At 36.9% G+C, this 23841-nt stretch overlaps 2 protein-coding genes across 3 annotated transcripts; one reads left to right on the forward strand and one right to left on the reverse strand.

The window, feature by feature from the left end:
• Positions 1-5579: 5579 nt before the first annotated feature.
• Positions 5580-7777, reverse strand: nupr1b (nuclear protein 1b). Its single transcript, XM_042504605.2, has 3 exons — positions 7550-7777; positions 7274-7409; positions 5580-5959 (listed from the first exon to the last, which is right to left on the reverse strand). Exons 1-2 carry the CDS (start codon positions 7644-7646, stop codon positions 7282-7284), a joined length of 225 nt encoding a protein of 74 aa, XP_042360539.1. The 5' UTR covers positions 7647-7777; the 3' UTR covers positions 5580-5959; positions 7274-7281.
• Positions 7040-23367, forward strand: sgf29 (SAGA complex associated factor 29). 2 transcript variants are annotated; one of them, XM_042504566.2, is made up of 12 exons: positions 7040-7083; positions 8980-9065; positions 14035-14170; positions 15185-15252; positions 15650-15725; positions 15897-15969; positions 16651-16715; positions 16813-16942; positions 18663-18809; positions 19692-19727; positions 20131-20293; positions 22126-23367. In XM_042504566.2, the coding sequence occupies exons 4-12, from the start codon at positions 15187-15189 to the stop codon at positions 22240-22242; spliced, it is 873 nt and encodes a 290-aa protein (XP_042360500.1). In that variant the 5' UTR covers positions 7040-7083; positions 8980-9065; positions 14035-14170; positions 15185-15186; the 3' UTR covers positions 22243-23367. The 2 variants fall into 2 exon arrangements, with proteins under 2 accessions (XP_042360500.1, XP_042360499.1); XM_042504565.2 differs by having other exon boundaries at positions 7044-7083; positions 15179-15252.
• The last annotated feature ends 474 nt before the right edge of the window (positions 23368-23841 follow it).

Here is a 23841-nt window from a genome sequence, read left to right on the forward strand (position 1 = left end):
TCAAGTACTGCGAGAAACACAATGAAAGTCAAACAGTGAGAGTCAAATACTGTGAGAAAGACAATGAAAGTCAAACAGTGAGAGTCAAACGCCAAAAGACAAACTGAGGGTCAAAAATTTAGTATGTTTACATGCACAGTTTAGTCAAGTCTTATGGCTCAATTAGGCAATTTAACAGGACTCCTGTTCTTGTCCCAGTATACAAGCAACAGGGGAGAATCCATTTATTGACAGAAGTGTGTCCAACTCTGCCACAGCAGGTGAAGATATGCCCCCTTTCAGCTACTTGCAATAAACCTATATTTTTTATACAGTCTATGCTATATATAATCACAACCACAACAGTTTATTTACAATAAATTTGGTGTCATGTACATATAATCAAACTCTGGCAGAGCAAACTCTGCCTTCAATGATTAGTTTTAAGCCACCTAAAAAATAATATTAGCACGTTTTTGCTAAATTTAGAATATTTTTACTTCTTCAGCTTGCCGTAAAAGAGCTCCTATCGATGATTATATGGAGCCGTTCTATGAAAAACACCGGACTCCACTGAGAAAAATAGTCATTTTACGCCACTGAATGGCAAAACTGCTGCTCTATTACTGGATGATAAAGAGGAGAAAATCTTCAAATATAGTGTAAATTTAAACCAATACTGATTTTTTTAGGTGGCTTAAGTATGTTTTGCTGCAGCCCTGTCCACAGCAGTACATCACTTAGCTTCCATGCCGGTGCTGTGGGACCCTACTTTATTTGTCAGAGGACGGGGGTGGCTGGACGTTTTATTTAAAATAAATACAAAATACTAACTTATCATGTTGTATGTGCCTTATCTGAGCTGAGATTAAAAACACAAGTCCCTCCTCAGTTCTTACATTTTCTTATTGCCTGACCCATTTTACAGCACCTCTTCCCTCCTTACAAATAACAAACAGTCCCTATCCGTCACCACTGAGGGAGGCCTGCGCAGCAATGTCCAGTTAAGTCTGACTACAGTGTTTACATGACAGAATAGCTAACATGTTTACATTTATTTTAAAAGTCCAGTTTTAGTCAGACTAACACAATAATTTGACTTTTTCCAGCATCATGTAAACGTACTAAGAGACAAAGACTGAGAGTCAAAAACTGAGAGACAAAGACTGAGAGTCAAAGATTGAGAGACAGTGAAAGGCAAACACCAGAAGACAAACTGAGAGACAAAAACTGAGGGACAAACAGACAGAGTCAAACAATCAGAGACAAATACAGAGACTGATTGTTCTGATTTTGACTGGTTGTTAGCCGTGGTGTTATAACTACATATATTCGTGATAATGACTAATTCCTTTACACAATCCAGTATCACTGCAGGTTTTTCTGGGTCCACACCTTTGAATCAGCTCACTCCACCGAGATGAAACGCAGAGTAAAGAGATGACAGCTCTGTCTGATATCAGGAAAACACCACATGTAGTGGAGAGACAAACCGTGAACAATATAGTGGAATAACTTTGTAGGAGTGGATTGAGCAGTGTGTCCAGAGGAAAAATCACCTGGCTGAATGTGATTTGCTACAGACATTAACTAAACGTTTGTCTATAAAACTTCGGTTTTCTTTCCTCCTGACAAAGAAATCTGCTAGGAGTGAGGTAGAGGGACCACGGGATGATAAAGAAAATGCTAGTTCATTGTATAAAAACTGCTTTGCACTGTAGCAGGGTCCCCGCAGATCCTAAAAAAAACATAAAAGGTACTGAAATCATTCATCTAAAAATAAGGCCTTAAATCGTATTTCATTGACTTCAATTCATCTTTCTAAAGTCTTAAAAAGGCTCACATGGGAAGGAAGATCTGATTAATTGTTTTTTTCTGACGTTGTGGTGTTAAGTCTCAAAATAATTGGTAACATCTTTTTCCTTTTTCTGAAAAAAAATCATTTAATAAATTCCTTTTCTTAAGCCCGTCATGATGGGAATCCAAATGGCGGAATCTCACATGCAGATTGAAAAACACAAAATCACCCAGAAAAGCAGACAGAAATGCCAGATATTTCCCACTTCTGTTGGTAAACTAAATAGATAGTTTAATAATAATATATGTTCATTATCCTCCATGTGTTCCACTCAAAAGAGGGTTTTGGGAGGTTTTTTTTCAAAATTTGATGCAGGTGATATACCTTTTTCTTTTCAAAAGTCACGTTTTATGTTACAATAAACATTTGGGTGATGGTGGTTATTAGAAAAAAAAACTCAGTTCTGAGTGGCCTATTCTGGGGCCTATTTCTTTGTAGGATTAATGCTTTATGAACATGTTGATATGACACTTAAATCCGGAATGTGTCTATAATTTTCATATGGTCATTAATAACTGTTTTACCAAAGCAATAGCTTGCTCCCAGCCTGTCATGAGTTTTTGCCTAAATATTGCATATTTTGGATCACGTTGTTTATAAAACCCTGCATACGTCCATGCTTTAGCAGAGGTCCTCCTTTCTAGTTGTGTTCATGTTTTCTTTTTATTTTCCTACGAAATAACACACATTCACAATGACAAGCACGTTATATCTTTTTTATCGCACAGCAGATGGAATATGGTTATTCTTCTAGGCAGTTAAAAGAGTCTTTAAAGATTCTTTGAACAAAACAGCAGTAAATGTTGTTAATGACTTTTTCAAAGATTGACAGATAAATTCCTCAGCTCAGTGTTTCAGAGATGTTATTTATCTATCTATCATGCTTTCAGGTGCGGCAGCGTCTTGTCTTGTCAGTGGCTGAATGTGAGTGATCTGCTGCGTGAACCTAAAGTGTGGCTGTGGAAACAGCCGTGGATGTGGAGCCGCCAGCATGCTCAGCAGGCCCTGGCTCTCCTCTCACCCACTGTGACTGCCTCCTCGCCTCTGGTAAAGCCCCCAGAATGCTTTGCTGGCCCTGGCTTCACTCTCTGCTGCCTGGCTCGGTCCCACAGCCCTGAAGCATCCTCCAGCGAGCCAAACGGGCCGTGCTCCGCTCCTCCGCCAGAGAGCCATCAGGTCAGATTGTAATTGCACTCCAATTTCTCTATGCACAAACAATGATTATATTACAAATGTACTGCTGTCATATGTTTCTGAGGCTGCAGTGCTCATGATTTAGCGTTTAACGCAGTATTCATGTGCAACAGTGCAGCTTAATGATGTGTTCTGGTAGTTTTCATACAACTATGAAGCTCTATAGTGGTCACTTTGGGCCACACTGAGCACACACTGACAACACTTTTAAGACTTTTAACACATATTTAAGCATTTTTCCAAAGGTCTTTTCTATGTTTTTTTTAACATCTTTTGTTTATTTTACTAATTTTCAGGGATAAAATCTTATACTTTTACTATTTCTTGCTAATTTGGGGGTTATTTCTGCTTTTGTTGCTCTTCAAAAGCGAATGAACTCATGAATTAGTTAATGAATTAAAGGTGATTTAAACTTCTCATCCTTACTTTGCAACAACTCCACAAAATTCATTTAATATAAAAAAAATAAGTAAACTTTACAATTAGGTATAAAGTTAACATAAATTAAGACTTCTAGTTTTATTTACTTACATTTAAAGGTAATCGGTTTCATAGCTTTTTTGTATTTTTTTTTTAAATCATCTTGTCAGATATTACAGTGCTGAAACAACAATATTTAGTTGTGTCTGCCCTTTAATGGGTGTTTAAAGTTCAGCGAGAGCGCTGCAGACTTTGTTTTTCTTACATAACTCTATACTGTTGCATAACCTCATTTTTGAAACTGCAGTCCTGATGCAGCAAAATTTAAACTTACTGTAAGAAAACACTGTCTGGAGGGTCTGATGCTCTGCGGTTAAAATATTACAGAGAAAACAGCTCTAAAGGAAGCCTCCCTCTGATCTTATCATGCTGCTCTCTGGAAGTGCAAACTCACTGAACACTAATCTGTTCATGCGGTTGTGTTTAAGTTCCCTGCACTGCAGAGAGTTCACACGCTCACATTTGGTGTCAGTAAGTATGACAGTCGCTGCCGCCTGCTGGTGGATCCAGAGTCTTACGGGCAGCTGAGGAAAAGGGCAGATTTTTTTTTTTTATTTCGCACAGGAGTATGTCATTTGTAAAAACGCCATCATTTTGAACTGGAACACTGAATGAAGTCCGAGTAGCACCCACTTTAACAGTTGTGGGAAGATAATATATAATCAGATACAATATTTATCTTCACTGTGATCATTATTTTACTTGAGGACATCTGTGTGAAAAATAGCTTACTTTTTACTTCACACAATTTTATGAAAAAATAAATAAATTTGACTAAGGAAAGTATTAAGGGACTTTATTTATTAGAGTCTGGGATTTTTTAATATCATGACTCTTCCTGGAGCTACAGATATTCCACAGAGCTTCCAAGATATGGCATTAATTTCCTCCTCACCTGGTTAGACTTTCCCCTTTATTAAAAAAAAATATGAAAAATATCCTACCACAACAATAGTCCAAATTGATGTCTTGAGGTTTTGTTTTTGTTTTCTTTGTACTGTTCTCTTCCTTTTCTTTACATAACTTGTTTTTGCTCATCTGCCTGTCCTTTCTCATTCATATTTTTTTATTTTGGCCTATATGTACATATATTTTTAAACAATTTTAGAACAGTTTTTTCTTATCAATGATAAGAGAGTGTATGCACTGATTGATAGTTCCATGGGGAACTTCACTTGTCAAGCCCCTTGATGGTTTTCTGGGTTTCCCCTGCATGTCTCTTTTTATTGAAATGTATAAAATTGCTGTTTTTTATATGTGCTAAATAAATCAAATCATATATATATATTCCTGGAGCCTCCTAGAGTAACCGGGGGGAAAATTTCATGACCCTCCCTTAACCATAAATATCCATATTTAACATTTTCTGGCTATGGTAAATGATGTGATTCTGGAGATTTATAATATTTTTAAGATTTAAGAAAACATGCCTTTGGGGGTTTGGGGGTTCAGAGGACATTTAACCCTGTGAAGCCTGAGCAAAATGGGTTGATTTATTTCAAAAATATGGAGTGAAGGCGATGAGCGACTAAATAAGACATAGCCCAAAAATTAGCAAAACCTTAAAAAAAAAAAAAAGTTTCCTTTAAATAAGTGGACAAAAAAGAAAACGACTTAACAAAGTGCTGAAATGAAAAATATGTATATATTTGTTTTCATTTTTCATGTTTTTTCTTTCACATAATTTAAAATATAAAAATGTAATAAAATAATAATTGTTATAATAAAATACTTTTACTTTTTTTCAGTGATACTCAGCATAAACTTTTACATTATGTGTTTATTTTGCAGTGCACCTTTGTAGTTATATTTATGACACTTACCATTCACCTATTTTCTTTTTTGGCATTGTGTACAATATTTTCACCCTATTTATTTATTTCCTACATTGTACTGCAACTGCTGCACAACTTCCCTCCAGATAACTTAAGTGTTATCTTTGATTTGTGCCAAAAAGTATTAAAGTTTAACCTCCAGTCCAACTGAATACAGGATTTACTTTAATTAAATGCTTTTTCACCACAGTATGATGTCTTTGAGAGAAGAAAAAATACCACAAAGTCAAGTCTTTTGAAAAACAAAACGTTTTAATAGGTAAAATACTTTTTTTTTTTATTAAAAAAAGCCCACTTAAAACTTGTCAACACACAGAAATCACCCAACTTTCACCACCACCACAGTCACATGTGCACCGTCATGGTCTGGACTGGGACCCTGGGTGCACCCCGCCACAGGTGAGTGCTTAACAACAACCATCGGGCGGCGGAGCTGCAGTCTGCTGCCATGATGAAGATCTCCTCACTGGAACTTCTGGATCTGCAGGCTCCTCTTCACGCCCAGGTTAAACCTTCGCCCATCGGAGCTTCAGGACGCCCCTGCCGTCTGTACATCTCGTTCTGTCGCCAAAGAGGCTGTGGTCGGTATCCGGGATGAGCCGTCCGAGTCGCCCTGGATTTGAAAAATAATATTAGCATCTTGTTTTGGTTGAGGCAAAAACACTAAACTATACTGAAGGCTTTTCAATGTGTGTTTCCATTTTATCTTGTCTTAAATCTAGCAGCTTTGCCCCAATGCAGCTCCTAAAATTGACCTACCAATGACCCAAACATTTGTCAAGTTGCATGTTTCAGATGTCTTTTTTTTTTTTTGCCAATTGTAAGAATTTAGCGATTCATTAACCCTTTGAAACCTGAGCCGACATCAGTTTTTCTTATGCTTCATTTAGACGACTTTCGCAAGTGTCTAAACCTTTAAAACCTGAGCAGGCAGGTTTACTTCTCCTAAAAACATGTGGGGAAAGGCAATGAGCAAATTGGAAGAAATTGGTAAAAAGGTGACATGAAAACAACCTGAAAATGTTAAAACAATAAGAGAGAGACAGAGAGAGAAACAAATATCAGAAAATTGTAAAAAAAAACAAAAAAAAACGGTGGGGGGCAGAAAGTGTACTTGTGATTATTAATAAATTAATAAAAAAAAAATTTTCAAGTCAATTTGTTGTTGTTTTGTTTGTTTTTTACTAGTTTCTTGTTAATTTGGGGATGGTTGGGGCCTTGTTAAGATTCTTGTCACCTTTTCCCCATGTTTTTGTTTTTAAACCAAGCCAGTTTGCAGGTTTCAACGGGTTAAAGCACAGAACACATACACTGAGTCACCAACTTCACTGATGGCACATCTAACGCACTCAAGCCCAAATTTAGCCATTTGGTTAAAAAAAAAGAAAAAAAAAGTTAAGACTAATGTTTGAGCAAAAATCAGCTTTTGAGTCAGCTTCTCACAGCCCAAACATGGGGCGGTTATGGGAAAATGTTTGTCATGTCTAAGATTAGATCCTCCACACTAACAGACTTATTTGAACATTCAAAAGTTTATTATGACAAATGTCATTTGGAAAACTGCCAATTTTAAGTGTCTGTTAAGCTTTTAAAATTAGTCAACGACCTACCAAGTCACAAACTAAACAGGCTCTATCTAATTCGATGTAGGACAACAAAGACACGAACAAAAAACTAACAGCACCGCCCACTTGAGTACTGCGGAGGAAAAACAGTTCAAGGTTGAACTTTCGGCAGGTCAGTATGCCAGATGTCTTTCGGAGATTTGCCAATTTAAGAGTTGACCAATTCTATTTCAAAACCGAGCGCATCAGATGACTCAGAAACTTCACTGACCATGAATCTAACGGTCGCCCTTAAATTCGGCATAGTTAAAGAAACATAAATATACAGCTAACAGCAAAATAAATAAATATATTACCATTACCTCAGTATTCACTCCTTGGCTTTCTTCTCCGAGTTTTGGAGTTTCTCCACAATCTTGCGCTCGTGTCCGGCGGGGTTGTGTCTGTTGGTGTTTTCACTGGCCTCCTTCTTTGTCCTGCCTTTACGGGCCGAGCCCTCTGTTCGAGAAAACACACATTTAAAGTCCAATGTTAGTCTCACAAATGAACACAAAAAGCTACGTGTGAACTAGTCACTCAACAAGGTAACTTCAGCTCAAAGTTAGCCAGAACGTTGGAGGGGAAAAAGCAGTACTCACCTGTGTATTTATCCGTCAAGTTATAAAATTCATATTTGTCATAGTACTCGTCTTCAAAGTTGGTGGGTTTCAGGTTTTTCACGTCGACGTGACTCATGTTTGTTTCTCTGAGATTTTCTTCAGGGAAAAAAAGTTTGTCAAACTTTGAAAACAACAAACAAGAATGGAAAGGCCCTCCAGCTACACTCAGTTTCCCTCTTTTTGCCTGAGCACAAAAACAAGCTGTTTTTGACAAAGGTCTCGGTGTGTTTTTATAACGGATACATTGAGCTCCTCCTCCACACACACACACACACACACACACACACACACACACACACACACACACACACACACACACACACACACACACACACACACAGCGAGAGAGAGAGAGAGAGACACTCCCCCGGCAGGTTTCCTCTTTCTCATGAAGAAATGTTGCATCAGTTCACCAGCTAAAGGTATCATTAACCCTTTGAAACCAGGGCAAATTGGTTTGATTTCTGTCAAAAACATTGGGAGAGCAATGAGCAACTTCCCAAGACATGGCACCAAAATTTACATGAAACTAGTTTTAAAAAAAAAAGTTGAACAGAATTCCCTGATAATAAGGAAACAAACAAGAAAATGACCTAAAACTGTTTAAATTAAACAAAAAAAAAAAGTCAATGTATTTATTTTATATATTTCATTATATTTTCCTGTAACATTTATTTGAAAAAATAATAATATGATATATATAAATATGGTTCTCTTGGCCTTTGTCCCTATTGCCACTTTTTTTTTAAAACTAATTTTTGTTGGTAATTGCCTGTTTTTGGAATAAATCAAATCAATTTGCCTGGGTTTCAAAGGGTCAGACAGCTTGTGAAACACATCTAAATGCAAAAAAAACAACCAACAAAGAAAAATGATGATCCAAGTTTCAAAGTGTTAAAGCTGCAGGTCAACACTGAGACCAGCCTTTCATTTCCCACCCTAGTGATGAAGTACACTATTTTTAACACATTTGTATCATATCGTATCCTTCATTGTTATCAGTCACACTGACAGAGAAAGCACCACAATATGCCCCAGTGATGCTCACTTCTTTGTGATTTAAAAGCAACTTTACATTTGTCAGCAACATGTAACATGCTTAAAAATATGATTGTTCTATTAAATAATTTAAAATGTATAACTATGATAATTAGTTCTCTAGAAACTTTTCCCATGCCCTTAAAAAATTGTCTATATCTATAAGTTGTTTTTTTTTCCTTTTTCCCCTATATTTTGGGGAAAAAACAGATTTGCTAAGGAACAAGAGGTTTGTGATCAGTGACGGTGATTGAGGTATTCAAAGAGTTAAAGAAAGATGAATTAGTGTATGGACTCCTGTGTTTAACGTCCTACATTTGACTCCGACCTTCATTCGTGATCAGACCAGCTTTGTTTTCTCTGTTTATCAGCAGCTGCAGCGTTCACACAGTCCTGACCTGATTCTGTGTCCCTGTTTGTCCAAACGGCCTCGGCCTGACTCTAGAACCAGTCCACGGTAAGTGTGTGTGTGTGTGTGTGTGTGTGTGTGTGTGTGTATGAGTATGTGTATGATATCTCATCCTATCATGTTGTCAAACACCTTGTGACTTTCAGTGTAAAATACACTTTGAACTGAACTTATCAGAGAGGAAAAGTGCAGACAGACAGAGGTCATCGTGCATCCTGAACACGTGCGCGTCCACATCCAGGTTAATGAATAAACAACAGACACTTTATAGTCAAATCAGAAACTAGCGTGTAAACAATATTACAGTAGAATAAACAAAGAACCATTTGATTGAGATAGTTAAAGATGTAGCATGCTCAGATCTGCAATACTGAATAGAAAAATCTTAAACGTTCAAGTACAGAGAATAACACTTACTGCGGTGATTTATTCAACATAAAATTATTGCTGTGTCTTGTTTTAGAGCGGACATTACACTTAAGCTCTTTGCAAACTTCGTTTTCTTTTTCCATTTTCTCAGCACTGTATCTAATAGTATACATTTAACTATATTCATGATGTGCAAAGGTCAATCTCAGGCCATCTTATGTATTTTTAAATAAGTTGCTCCATGCAAGATGGTTCATAAAATGGGCAGGACTGAGTTTTTAGTCTGGCATTAGCACATACATGTAGCCAAGAGGATTTCAACATAAGAAAGTGTTTCATAGTGCAGCTGTAAACACAGACATTGTTTAGAAGGAAACATTTTGTCATAGTACGAATTTAAACTCCACTCATCCTCCCGTCATCACGCTGTAATTACAGGCCTCCAACACCAACCCTCCTCCGTCATCCGATGCTTAAATATATTTCAGATGTTACAGTGAGACATGCGAGCTTTGCTTTTAGTCACTGCACTGCAGAGCAGAGCTGGAAGAAATATGTCACTTGAAGAGGAATTCTTAAGGACAAGTTCACCAGGAACAAATGTCCTCAAAGAGGGAATCTGTTGTCTCAAAAAAAAGAAAAGGTCAGAGGCTGTGTAACAGTGAAACATTGTGGCTACAAGATGAAAAACAAGAACAGTGTGTATCGACTCTTCATGGTCAAACCATCCTTCATTCCTCCTGGAATCACTCCATGATTGAACATAGTCATCACATCTTATATAAAATCGTTTTTATATATTATCTTAAATATCTCCTGGTTTTCAATGTAAAATCCTACTTTCTACAGAAATTACTAACTCCAAGTGTTAAAAATATGTAGTGGAGTATAATGTACTGTTGAATGTTCGTCTCTGTGATGTGCTGTAATTCAGAATTTTACAGACCCAAACAACGGCTGCGTCATGCTCCTCCAATGTGTGATTTTAGACAGCATGCCGGCATCGCTGAGACAAAAGAGGTTTAACACAACGTTATCTGTGTTTGCATGCACAGTTTTTCTTAATCTAGGTGAAATCAATCTGACTGAAGATTTCGAGTCATCTGTTTGCATGGAATGCCCTCTGATATACGATCTTGTGTTTGCATGTGCAGATGTATGAACGTGCGCAAAAATTATGCATATAGTGACTTGATAGGGCTGCCAACTACTGCATTGAGCATTAGACACAAGCAATTGACGGAAAGAAGGAAATGATCTGGAAATTATTTTATATTTATAATTATTTTCATTATATATTAAAATTATGTTACAGAATTTTTTTTATATTTTTGAAAAATAGGATATTTAGGGGGTAATTTTCTTGTTGTTTGTTTGTTTTTTTACTTTTACTTTTTTTTCTTATTTTCAGGTAACTTTCTTGTAACTTTTTACTAGTTTCTTGCTGGTTTTTTTTGTGGGGGGGGGGCATTTCTTGTTAAATTGCTTGTCGCCCTCTTCCTATGATTTTGATTTTTTTGAGCGAGTTTGCTCAGCTATCAAAGGGTTAAGCACATTTTTTGAGTGAAAGCACTTAGTTCCCCTCTGTCATTGTCAGTATCAACTATATACATATATGTAAGTCTGTCAAGAGGAAATCATAATTATTATGGTCAGTCAAACCTAACAAAGGTTAATAACTTAAACTCTGAATTTTAACACTCTTGTAGTAAAATGGTTTATGTTATAAAGTCATAAGGAAAGTTTGTTTATGTGACAGTTTGCAAAGTTTAATCATCATCTCATGAGTCATAAACCGTCTTTAGTCTGAGAGAAAACAAAGTGAGGGGGAGTTGTTTCATAAGCAGACGCCCTTCATGTTTCTGCTTTTTTAGCAGCAGCTTTTGTTATTCACAGCTCCTGATGTTTCCTCTCAGCTCTGGCTGTGCTGACATGTAATTTTGCACTTTTTAACTTGTGTGTTTTCTCCTTCTCCTCATCCTCGTCTCGCCACCACAAGTATCAGCACTGTCAATATTTGCAGAAATATGAGCCGAGCTGTTAAGGTTGGGCCTGGGTTCTGTGAGTGCAGGAACTTGTAACACACCCAGTGTACACAGAGCGCTGTAAACCAGGTTACAGATAAAATATCAGCTTTATGGCCTCACTACAGGCATTGTAGCCCTGTTTTAAATAGGTTATTTATGTTTCATAAATCATAAACACTCCCTGATGTTGTTCCCAATCCACAGACTCCTCTCAGCTCACTGTTGATATCTGGAGTCTTAATTCTAGATGGTCCAGATGTTTATATGTGAAGGGTTTTGTTGTTGTTTTCTTTTACATTTTTGATTGTGTTTATACACAAGTGTAATTCACTAAAGGGAGGAAAAAAATCGGCTCTGTTTTTCTGAGTTACAGAGATTATAATCTCAGAATTGTGAGGAAAAAAAAGAATCTGCTCTAGTTTTCTGAATTAAGGAGATCTTTATCTTGGAATTCTGGAGAACAAAACCTTTTCTTGGGAAAAAAAATCCTTCATTGTGAATTAATGAAAATATAATCTCAGAATTAAGAGCAAGGTTTTCATCAAAATAAAAATCAGCTCTATTTTTTTAAATTAACAAAATAATTATCTCATAATTCTAAGAAAACTTTAATGGAAAAAATAGCACTTTTGATCGAACTGATAAAAAAATAATGTGAAAATTTTGAGAAAAAGTTTACATGGAGACATAAATCTGCTCTTGATTTTCTTGAATTAACAAGGTTATTATCTTGGAATTCTAAGGAAGGTTTGCATGGGAAAATTATTAGCCCCCTTTTTTTCTAAATTAATAAGATTATTATCTCAAAATTTTGAGAAAAGTTTTCATGGAAAAAAATCTGCTCTTGCCAGGATTATAATCTCAGAATTCTGAAAAGAAATTTCATGAATAAAAAAATCTTGTTTCCTGAATTAATGAGGGCACTATATTGTAATTATAAGGAAAGTTTTCATGTGAAAAAAATATAAACTCCTTTTGCTGAATTAATGAAATAATAATCTTAAAATTATGAGAGAAGTTTACATGGGGGGAAGACAACCTTTGTTTGTTTTCCTGAATCAGCAAGATAGTTGTCAAGTTAATTTATGGAACTGAAAAAGTATATGAGATTATTATCTGATCAAGTCATGATATATGAATAGGACTTTTTCATAAAAGCATTTTCCAGTATTCTGAAATAAAAATCTTGTTGATTCAGGAAAAACATATTTCTTTCCACACATAAAACTGTTGGTTTTAGGAAATAATGTCAGGAAAAACAGGGTAATTTATTATTATAATAAATAAAAAGATATAAAATTATTATAAAAAACATCTTTTATTATTATATTAAGTGAATGCATTACTGCTTCCTTATGTTTATCCCTATAGTGGAGGAGCCAAACAATATTTGATAGATGTTTCATGGCTTTTCATGTTTTTTTTTGTTTGGTTTGTTGTTGTTGTTGTTGTTGTTGTTGTTGTTGTTGTTGTTGTGTGGTGGTGCAGAAATTGGTTTATTATTGATGTCATTCAGCCATTAACTTGGGTCTGATCATCAGACTGTAGAAAATACTAAAACACTGATAAGATTGTAAGATTTATAAAGTGGTTTCATTTTTATTACTAATTTTGTATTTATGTCCAGATATTTGGCTCTTTGGAAGACAGCTGACAGTGAAGTTTATGATTTCATTAAGCTTATCTGAAGGCGTGGTTATTAAAATGTCTTTAGCTCACATTTAAAATGATCAGCTACGGACTGACTGACACGCTGGCTTCAGTTTTAGGGCATCACACCACCGCAGACATTAATCATTGATTAATGCACAGGATGTTTATCTGCCGACAGTCTGATAATAGCACAGTTTGTACTTGATATCTGGCACAGGCCAAAGTACCGTCAATATGTGTAAAACATGGGCTCAGAAATAGGTTTGACTTTGATCTACAAGCTAATCTGTGTAGTTCAGGAGGACTGTCCACAGTTTAGGACATGAACTGTGTAGTACATGCATGTATGTTGTCAGATATTATTTTGCATAGGTGGAGGAAATAGGCCCATAGATAAAAGTAAAAATTCAACAAAATAAAACTACTCCTCTATAAGTAAAACACCTGCAATCAAAATATTACTTGTACAAAAGTACTAAGGGACTGTTCTTCATTTATAGGGTTTTTTTTTTGGGGGGTCTATTTCTTTGTATTATTTTACATTGACATTATGCATGCTGCATCTTGTATTATTTGTCCTCTGGTTTTAATTTTATCCTAGCTCTACCTTAGTTTGGTCTCGCTTGTGTTTAGTTGTACTGTTTTACTGGTGTTGTATTACCATCCCATTTCTGCTTTGCTTTGTTTTTCAAAGTACTTGATTTATATTTCTTATTTATACACCAAAGGGGGTAGCTTTGTCACACCAAAACTATCCCCTTACTCTAATAAATAGAGCACCGTCCCTTAAAGTCTGCTTGTAGTTTTCTTCACAAAATCAGTCAAAAGATTGTTTTAATTATTTTTTAATACTGAGTGGATTTTAGGATGTATTTTTATTTTTTATTATTATTTATTATTATTATCTGAGTCTGTATGCTTCAGTGCAGTAAAAAGTAGCCGACAGTATTTCTGTGTCAAACCTGCAGTTCCACCCTCCGTCCAGCTGTCGGCGGTGTGTAAAGCTGGTTTGCCAATTCCGTCTCGACACCAAAGAAGAAGAAACAGAAGCTAATCTGTGGAGTTAGCAAGTCGACAAATAAATAAACGGGGAAAACTAACACGGTAAGTGTTTTTACATGTCATGGAAAGAAAAGGATAAAGCACACTGTGTATATAAAGTTACCACAGTGGCAATATATGCAGCTACTGTTTTTGTTGCAGGAGAACAAATCTCGGAGTTTAGCAACCTAGCTAACATTAGCGAAACAAACCACTTGCTAACCCAGTCAACTAACAGTTAGCCATAAAGCAACTGTTATGTTACAGACTCATGTATTTCCACCACTAAAATCAACTGTAGCATTTAAGCCAGCTTTCTGATACAAAGTTTGTGCAATTTCTCACCATCTAAACCCAAAATGTCATAGTTGTGGCTTTAGCCCCAATACGAGCCCTTTTTTTTGTACATTTAGATGCACCATACTCCATTAAGAAATCTTTCTCTTTAGAATATTTTTATTATTTTTGTATTATTCCGATTGTATAGGGGCCTAGTGTGACATCAGGAAAAGCTGATAGTATCTACTTTTTTATTCGGTGTTCATCCAATATACCATTTTGATACAAAATTAAAATTTTAACGCTATTTGTTCTGGTCCTACCAACTGCTTCCAGACATTTTCTTATCAAAAGCCGCGGCGCGTGCCTTTGAATTGGCAGATTTGTCTAACAGGGTTTTATATGTGTCAGCGCTGTTATAACAGGACCCTGCCTAAAATGCCAGAACAGGAAAGGTTTGTGTTAGCAGAAACTGAGATTACCGAGCTGCTCACAGAGCTCCATTATCTGATCCCCATTCAGAAATCTGTCAATTCAGAGATGCATAGTTATTCAGGAGATATAAAACCTATTATGACGTTAATCCATACTAGAAGGATCAACTTTTCATTCATCCAATGTACAATTGTAATAATAGTTAAAATCTATAACACATTTTCACAATGTTATTTTTTTCCAAAGGCTGTGTTTTTTAAAATAATGGATTTCTTTATGGGGTTTAGTATTTATCAATACTAGATTATATTTATATTTAACAAGATATATTTATCTAACAAGATCCTATCATTCAAGGAACAGAAATGTCAGCAGACACCAAGATTGCTGAGCTGCTCACAGAGCTCCATCAGCTCATCAAACAGACCCAGGTAAGTTAATGTCATTGGTTAATAGTCATTACCACGGCTCCCGCAGATCTTTAAAAAGCCTTAAAAGGCACTGAATTCATTTATCAAAAAAATAAGGTCTTAATTGGTTTTAAAATGTCTTAAATATATCTTTTAAAAGTCTTAAAAATTCGTAGACATGGGAAATAGGATTTTTTGTATTATTCTTTTCCCTGACATTGCATTGTACAATTTCAAAATAAGTGGCAACATCTTGTATTTATTAGTATTTTATTTATTCATTCAATATATAAAATATGCCAAATTCCTCTTGCATGAATATCAAAAAGTCACGATTTATGTTACAATAAATATTTGTATAAAATTGTCCAGGTTGTTCAGGTTGACCAAATCCAAATAACCATGTGTCTGTTTCCAGGAGGAGAGGTCACGCAGTGAACATAATCTGCTCAACATTCAGAAAACACACGAGAGGATGCAGACAGAAAACAAAAGTCAGTCATGAACATTGTGAACTCTTACATTCACGAACACTGTAAAGAAGATACAGTCTTCACACCAAAACCATTGTTAGATCTTAACATAATTTTGCTGTTTTAAGTGGTTAGCAGTTGCAGTTATATGAGTCCTGATTCCCTCTCATCCTTTGTCTCTGTCTCCTCCAGCTTCTCCATACTACCGGACCAAGCTAAGAGGACTGTACACCACAGCCAAAGCAGATGCTGAGGCAGAGTGCGGGTGAGTAGCCACCTTCTTTAAAGCCACAGGTTTAAAGAAGCCACAAACATTAGAATTAAGTCGTTTTCTATTCACACTCATGCCAATGGAAAGTTAGGTGTAGTTTCAGAGTCCACAAAACACTGCCTGAGTTTCACAGGGAGAAGGTGTTGCACTCATATGAAGCAAATGGTGACCAGGATTCAAACATTTAAAAAAAATACAAAATAATTCAAAATGTCTCCATATTGCTTGTCTGAAGTATTCTGAGTGTCCTGAAGCCCGAAGTGTGAAGTTGTTTTGAAAAACATCACTGGCTAGCTATGTTGTAGCTCCTAGTGTGGACTTTCCATCAGCATGAGGTGAGTAGATAACGACCGAATTTTCATTTTTGGGTGAACTATCCCCTCAATTCAGTGATTCTCAAACTGTTTTGGGGAATCCTGTAGGAACAATGAATAGACAAGAGTGCAAAAACTTGTGTCTTTAGGCCAGTTTGGGCAATATATTTTCATTTGCACAACAGTGACTGATGAGAAACAATCATACTAAGAAGCACATGTTCTTTTTTATTTAAACAAATTTCAGCTTGATTAATTTTGTTGCTACCTTCACAAACATTGTTAAGGATTGAAAAAATGTAAGCGTTAGAGTTGATTTTCATAATGCTTTCTGTACACTTATTTCTTTTATTCCTCGCAGCATTCTGCGTCATGCTCTTGATAAAATAGCAGAGATCAAGTCTTTGTTGGAGGAGAGGAGAATAGGTATGTGTGTGATGATAAAATTCAACCATTTCTCTTTTAAAATCTGCAGTAGGATTTCTTTAATCTGTCTTAAAATTGTTTTAATATGTTTTTACAGCTGCTAAGATAGCGGGAGTTTACAGTGACAGTGACCCTCCCAGAAAGACGATGAGGCGAGGCGTCTTGATGACGCTCCTCCAGCAGTCGGCCATGACGCTCCCTCTGTGGATCGGCAAGCCGGGGGAAAGGTAGCTGCTGCTCGTCTCACTGCTGGTTCTTGTTTTCTTTACAGCCTGTGGACACAGTTTTCACCACACTATATTCCTGTAATACATCACAAATGCAGAATTTATTGCTGTTTTCACTGGATTGGAGCTCCTGGCACTTCATAAACTGGTAACTTAGTGGTTTTTTAGGGACATCAGTATCATAAAACTGGATAAGATCTTGAGAGAAATGAATTTTACTCCCTGCAGTGCTGTCAGAAACCAGGTAAACACCTGAGGTGTCTGATCAGTCTGTTATTTGCACATTTGTTTTCTCAGCTCAGTTTACATAAGCAGTTAATTAGTGTAATAAAAAATATGATTTCAAAATGATTGATGCACTGAAATGAAAACGAAAGTCTGATTTGGGTAATGTAGGGAGAATGTTTAATGGTCGCACCCGTCTTTGATACTGCTGAGCAGATGAGTCATGAACACACTCAGCACATTAACATGCACAGTTTGGACTACTGTCCTTGTACCAGTAGACAAGCACCGGGGGAGAGTCCGTTTATTGACGGAAGTATGTCTGACTCCACCACGGTAGGTGGAGATATTCCCCTTAAATCCAGGTGCAATAAACATTACCTTACCGACAGGGTTTTGAAGCCATTATATCAAAAACGTTAGACTCCATTGGGAAAAAAATACTCCACAGAATGGTAATGATATTGACATTGATATTGATTTTTTTAGACAACTAAAATATGTTCTGCTGCAGCCCCGTCCACAGCAGTACGTCGTTTAGCTTCCGTGCAGGTTCTGTGGGACTGTACTTTATTTATCAAAGGAGGAGTGGGGTGGCTGTGGTGTGACGTTTCATTTAAAATAAAAAAATAAATATATAGAACACTACCTTTTCAAGTTGTATGTCCCTCACCTAGGCCAAAATTAAAAACACAAGTCCCTCCTAAGTACTTAACATTTTTTAAACTCCCTGACCCGTTTAGCAGCACCCCTTTCTCCCTCACAAGTAACTTACAGTCCCTGTCTGTAAATACCGAAGGAGGCCAGCACGGCGACTGCGAACACATGCAGAACCAGTCCGACTGAGGTGTTTATATGATAGAAAGCTTGACTTACATTTGCATTATCTGGGTGTGTTAGTCTGATTTCAAGAAATTCAGTTTTGTCCAATTTCAGTCCCACTAACATGTTTACATTTGTTTTAGAAGTCCAATTTTATCGCGCTAACAATAATTTGACTTTTTCTACCATCATGTAAACGTACGGACAGATAAATGTATTAGTATCGGCTTCATCGACTCAGTATGTGAATACATGCAAGGAATCGGACTCCCATTTTTTGTTGCTCTCAATGTACTGACACAAAAATAGATGTAACAGCTAAAACAACAATGTTGGACAAAGTAAACATAAAAATGTAACTATTTTGTGCAAATCTAAATATATAAAGCAAAAAGTAAATTTGCATAATTAACAGAGTGAGCCCAATCAAATCATGTTTGTGTCCCTCAAGCTGCCACTTTATCTTTTCTTGTTATGTTAGGTGTCCATGGACGTGTTGTTGCTTCATTTGCAGCTTCTCAATGAGTTCTGGTGACCAAATGTTATATATAATGTATGTTTGTCGAGGCAAAAACTCCCTCTACAGCAAAGCTGCTCTGACAGACGGAGCTGCTGCTCCGCACACACACCAACTAAAGTCTTCTCATCGTCCTGCTCTGTGTCACCCCCTCAGCCCCCCTCCTCTGTGCGGGGCCACCCCGGCCAGCAGCGACTACGTGGCCAAACAGGGTGACAAGGTGGCAGCAAGGGTGAAAGCGGTGGACGGAGACGAGCAGTGGATCCTGGCCGAAGTGGTCAGCTACAACCACTCCACCAACAAGTGAGAAAACACACACTTCAAACACACATCATAACCACAGGTGCAGGAAGTATTCAGTTCATTTACTGCAGTGAACGTAACAATACTGTAGTTTAAAGACAGCCCTGCATTCAACATGTCACTTAGAGAAAGATCATGCAGGATTTCGATTAACCCTGTGAAACCTGTATCTACATCAGTTTTCTTGTGCTGCATTCAGAGGCCTTTCACAAGCTATTTTAACCCTTTGAAACTTGAGCACATTGGTTTGATTTTTTTTTTTTTTTCTTTTTCAAAAACATGCAGGAAAAAAAGGCAATGAGCAACTTGGCAAAATGTCCCACAAATTGCATGAAATTAAAAATGAGGGAATGCTTATGAGAAAATTATTCAATGAAAGAGCGGAAATTGTCAAGAAAACTATATATAATTATAATAATTTTATATTCTGATACAGAAAAAAATGTAATAAATACATAAAATATATACATATTTTTACAGCATATTTTCAGGTAATATTCTTGGATTTTTTCTTTTTTAAACTTTTTTTTTGCTAATTTTTAAGTCATGTCATGTTTCAGGGGCTTGTGTCTTTGTCCACTTGTTTTTGAAAGAAATCAAACCAATTTGCTAAGGTTACAAAGGGTGAAAAACAACACACGGACTTACACGCAAGTAATCTCGGAGTCACCAGCTGTGACCCACTGGAAGTGTGTGGCAGCACATTTATCTGCAGAGACACTAACTTTCCACCTCATGTCATAACTTTGTCCCCACAAAGTGTAAAGTACTTCAAATATCAGGATTTGACCTTCAGGATGTGAAGTCACACAGGACCGAAAATAAGAGAAACTCAAGTTTGATTGCTGTCAAATATAAACTTGTCCTCACCTCTCTCCGCAGGTATGAAGTGGACGACATCGATGAAGAGGGCAAAGAGTGAGTTCTCTTTCATACTTTCTCATGAACGTCATTAAGTGTTCTCCATCCGCAGTCGTCATTGTTTTAAATCTCTGAGCTCTATCATTTTCCTCTTCTCTTTATGTTTTTTTTTCCTTGTCAGCTTTAAATTCATGCTTTACTTTGAAATACAAAATAATTTATTTAACCCAGTTAGATAAATGCTTATTTCAAAATAAAAGACTGGGAAAAATATCTAAATGTATTGAAAGTTGGATGTTACAATACATTTTATGTACATGGAAGACGTTAATAAACAGTCTTATAGGGATGATCTCATCAACTGATTCCAGACTCAAAAACTGGTTTTCCAAACAGACTCCATGTGTCTCAAATGTGTGTGTATGTATGTGTGTGTGTGCGTGTGTGTGTGTGTGTGCAGGAGACACACTCTGAGCAGACGGCGGATCATCCCTCTTCCTCAGTGGAAGGCCAACCCAGAGACGGATCCAGAGGCCCTGTTCAGTAAGGACCAGCTGGTGCTGGCCCTCTACCCCCAGACCACCTGCTTCTACCGGGCCCTCATCCACACTCCACCACACAGGGTGAGACTGCCAGCACGCAGCTCTGACGTATCTTTAGCAAGGGTTAAAAACGCTGCTGTGATCTCTAATGCAAATGTATGATGTCAACGTTAAGTTGTCGGTGCACAGTGAGCTATGCCAAAAGTTTGGTGTCAATGGGAGCTCAGTAATCATGTGAAATGATATTTTACCAGGTGTCACAAGTCCAAATCATTACTGTTGCAAAGCTACATTTTCCCTGTTGCTGTAGTGAGTTTTGAGGATGTTTTTTACAAATAGGCACAAAAAAATATAATATACTGTTTTTATTTTTGAATAAGCTCAGCGTTTTATCCTTCAATGCCAAATTAATCAGGTCATCTGAGCGCTCTCCTAAATATCAACAGAGATTGGAGCCAAAAAAACTTGTGTCACTCTCAGATTATTTAGCCAGTAAGGACTGATTTCACAGACTGAAGTTACAGATCAGTGGGAGTTTTGAATAAATGAAGTAAGGGAATCCGTTTGTTTTCATTTATTCTAAACAGACATATTTAATGATTTGGGGGCCAGGTTCCCAGAAAAACTGTCTTACTTTGTTTTCACCTATTCTCTAACAGGGAATGTTGTTAGGCTGTTGGCAGCTGTAGAAGAAGCACTCAAAACTTGTTTTCCTTAGCAAAATATTAATAGCAAACAGCAAAAGTTGCAGTCAAAGTCCAAAAATTTTATTTGCACAATGTATTTAAATGTTCTCTTTACTCTAAATTTAGTCTTTTTAATGTTGTTTTTTTAAAGGGAGCTTTTGGGGCCTTCTGTGAGTTATTTTGGGGCACAATGAGCACATAATACCAATCAGCACATGATTCAGTATTTTTCACATCTAAACATTATAATAGATCAATAGCTGCGTGGGCCCTTTTAGTTGGGGCCCTAATGATAAAGCCCACCTCTGAATATTATAATGACAGTCTCATTTTCTCATACAGGGTCCACCCAGTTATTATGCTGTTCTCTGTACCCCGAATCAAACTAATCTCGACTAGTGCAGGTGGTGTACAACAGCATGAAATTTGTTTTATATTAAATTACCCTCAGACCCCCCGCCAATTATGTTTCTCTCCACATTTGCTCCCCCATTATATACATATATAATAACCTACCGCTCTAGTACTCATTCTCATGTACTCAGGTCGGACCGGGTCTCTGCAGCAGCTGCTCCTCTTGTCAATTAGTCTGATCTAATCCGCTCCGATCGGGTTGACAGGTCAATTATTCAACTGAGACTCTACAAACTGCTGCTGAGGAAAAAAACTTAGGAAGTGCTTCGCCGACCCTATATTCATGGAACCGCAAAATGTCCACATTTAAAGAGAGGACACAGAATGATAGACACAGACGCACACAAACGAAAACTTTACAACTTTGGCATTGCACTTGATTAGAGCACAGAGGCTGTGAATGAGAAACCACTGTTAGTGGTCATAGAAAGACACTGTGGTTTGACTGGTTTTAAGCAGCAGAGCTCCTCTTTTACAATGACCCACACCTGCTAAAACCACCAACCATGAGACTACGTCAAAGTAGTTTGTCTGGCCTTTTGACAGTAACACAGCCTCACTCTTGTTACAGATGTACTGTGTGTTCAGAGTCTGATCCTGCAGTGCAGACGACAGAGTGAAGAAACTCTGTCACATCCAAAATATAATCCTCTGAATGCTGCTTTTGGTTGTTGGATGTCTTCATGTTTTAAAGCTTTCGGTCTGAAGCTTCTCCTGATTAAATGTACTGTGTTTAGGAAAACGCTCCCCCAGATTGTTCTCATGATGTGGGAGCTTTCCTCTAAACTGACCTCAGCGTGTGTTTGTTTTCAGCCTCAGGACGATTACTCAGTGCTGTTTGAGGACACATCGTACGCTGACGGTTACTCTCCCCCGCTCAACGTGGCTCAGCGGTACGTGGTCGCCTGCAAAGAGAACAAGAAGAAGTGAGCGACAGCTGGACATCAGGGCAGAGATGAAGTCTGTTTGGGAGCGTTTTTATGTTTTAAAATTGCACTGATTTCCATTTTTGTATGAAAAATGTTTGTTAATATTTGTCAAAACTCAAATCAAGCTCTCTTGCTAGTGTTTTAAATAACTTAAATAACAAGCAAAAACACTCCTGAACAGACATTCGTTTCAGTTCTTGAACATCTTACATAAGACCTGTCGCTACTAAGACACAGAGGAGAAGTGGAATTGACCAGAAAGACCTGATCATCTCCTGGGGAAAAAAAATGCTGCGTCCCAAATCCATACTGCACACTGATTCTAAGCCAATTTTCAGTTTGTACAGTGTTCACTCAGAAAAAAGTGACAAAATAGAGCATTTAAAATACTCAAAACAGTCAGAATTGAGACTAAAAACCTCAGATTTTTGAGTGAGCTGTTGCTGTACATTGCTGTTCCACAATGCATTGCACGACGGGAGTGTGGGAGCTGCTCAAAGCTGAAGAAAATCAAATACTTTGAAATTCTATAATTTGCTTTTTGTTTTCCTCCCCTGGAATTTTTTTCCTAGTTTTTTTAATATTTAATAATGCCCCTAGCTAATTTCCAGGTCATTTTTGTCGACTTTAATTTTTAAAAAAAATATATTTAATATTTTGCAGGACTTTTCTTGCCAGGTTGCTCATTATATTGTCTTCCATGTTTTTGAAAAAAAACCAACAATTCTCACAGGTTTCAGAGGTTTAAATTCTTGTGAACAATGTCCGAATGGAGCACAACAGAGCGAATGTCGCTCCAGGTGTTAAAGGGTTAAAACTGCTTTGTATGTTGAATCCTTGAATACCTACTGCAAAAACAGGATACTGTAAGGCTTAGTGTGTACTTTGTATGTAGTGTGGAATTGGGACACAGAAACGGAGTTTAAATTCAGAGGAGAAGGAGCAGCATCTAGTGGTCAGTAGAGGAACGTTTTACTCCAAACACCAGCTTCAGCGTCCAGCTGCTGCCTGTGCTGGGAGCTGTTTGGTTATTCTGCCATGAAGGGCCTAAAGTGTATATTTTTTACATGTCAAGTGTTGATTATTGTTGTGTGAAAGAAAAACTTAAAACCCAGAGTCACAAAAATGTCTTCAGTGCTTCATTTCTTTGTTTTTTTTCTCCATTTAAAATTGCACATTCAGCACTGGAATCAGTTATGTTAATATTTTTACTCAAGTATTACTGAAGTACAAAAATGAGGTACTTGTATTCTACCTGAGTCTTTTCTTTTCATGCTACTTTTATACTTCTACGCCACTATGTCTCAGAGGTAAATATTGTGCTTTTTACTCCATTTCTTTTATCTGGCAGCTTTACTCGAGAGTTACTTTGCAGATTAAGGTTTTTACGCACAAACCATATGAAGAATCCTAAAATCTGTTTTGTTATGAAAATTAAGCTACCCAATGGTTTATACAAATTCATGCTGAAATTATTAGTCAATTAGTTGAAGGATTTGCTGCTTTTCCTTTTGAATAGTTGTAATAATTGTATTAGTAATAATGTTGAGCTATGGATTGTGATGGCATTTCTCACATTTTCCCTGTTTTAACAAACCAA

Source organism: Plectropomus leopardus, chromosome 18 (assembly GCF_026936395.1).
Source record: "Plectropomus leopardus strain MGB_pleo_1.0 chromosome 18, ASM2693639v1, whole genome shotgun sequence".
Classification (NCBI taxonomy): domain Eukaryota; kingdom Metazoa; phylum Chordata; class Actinopteri; order Perciformes; family Serranidae; genus Plectropomus; species Plectropomus leopardus.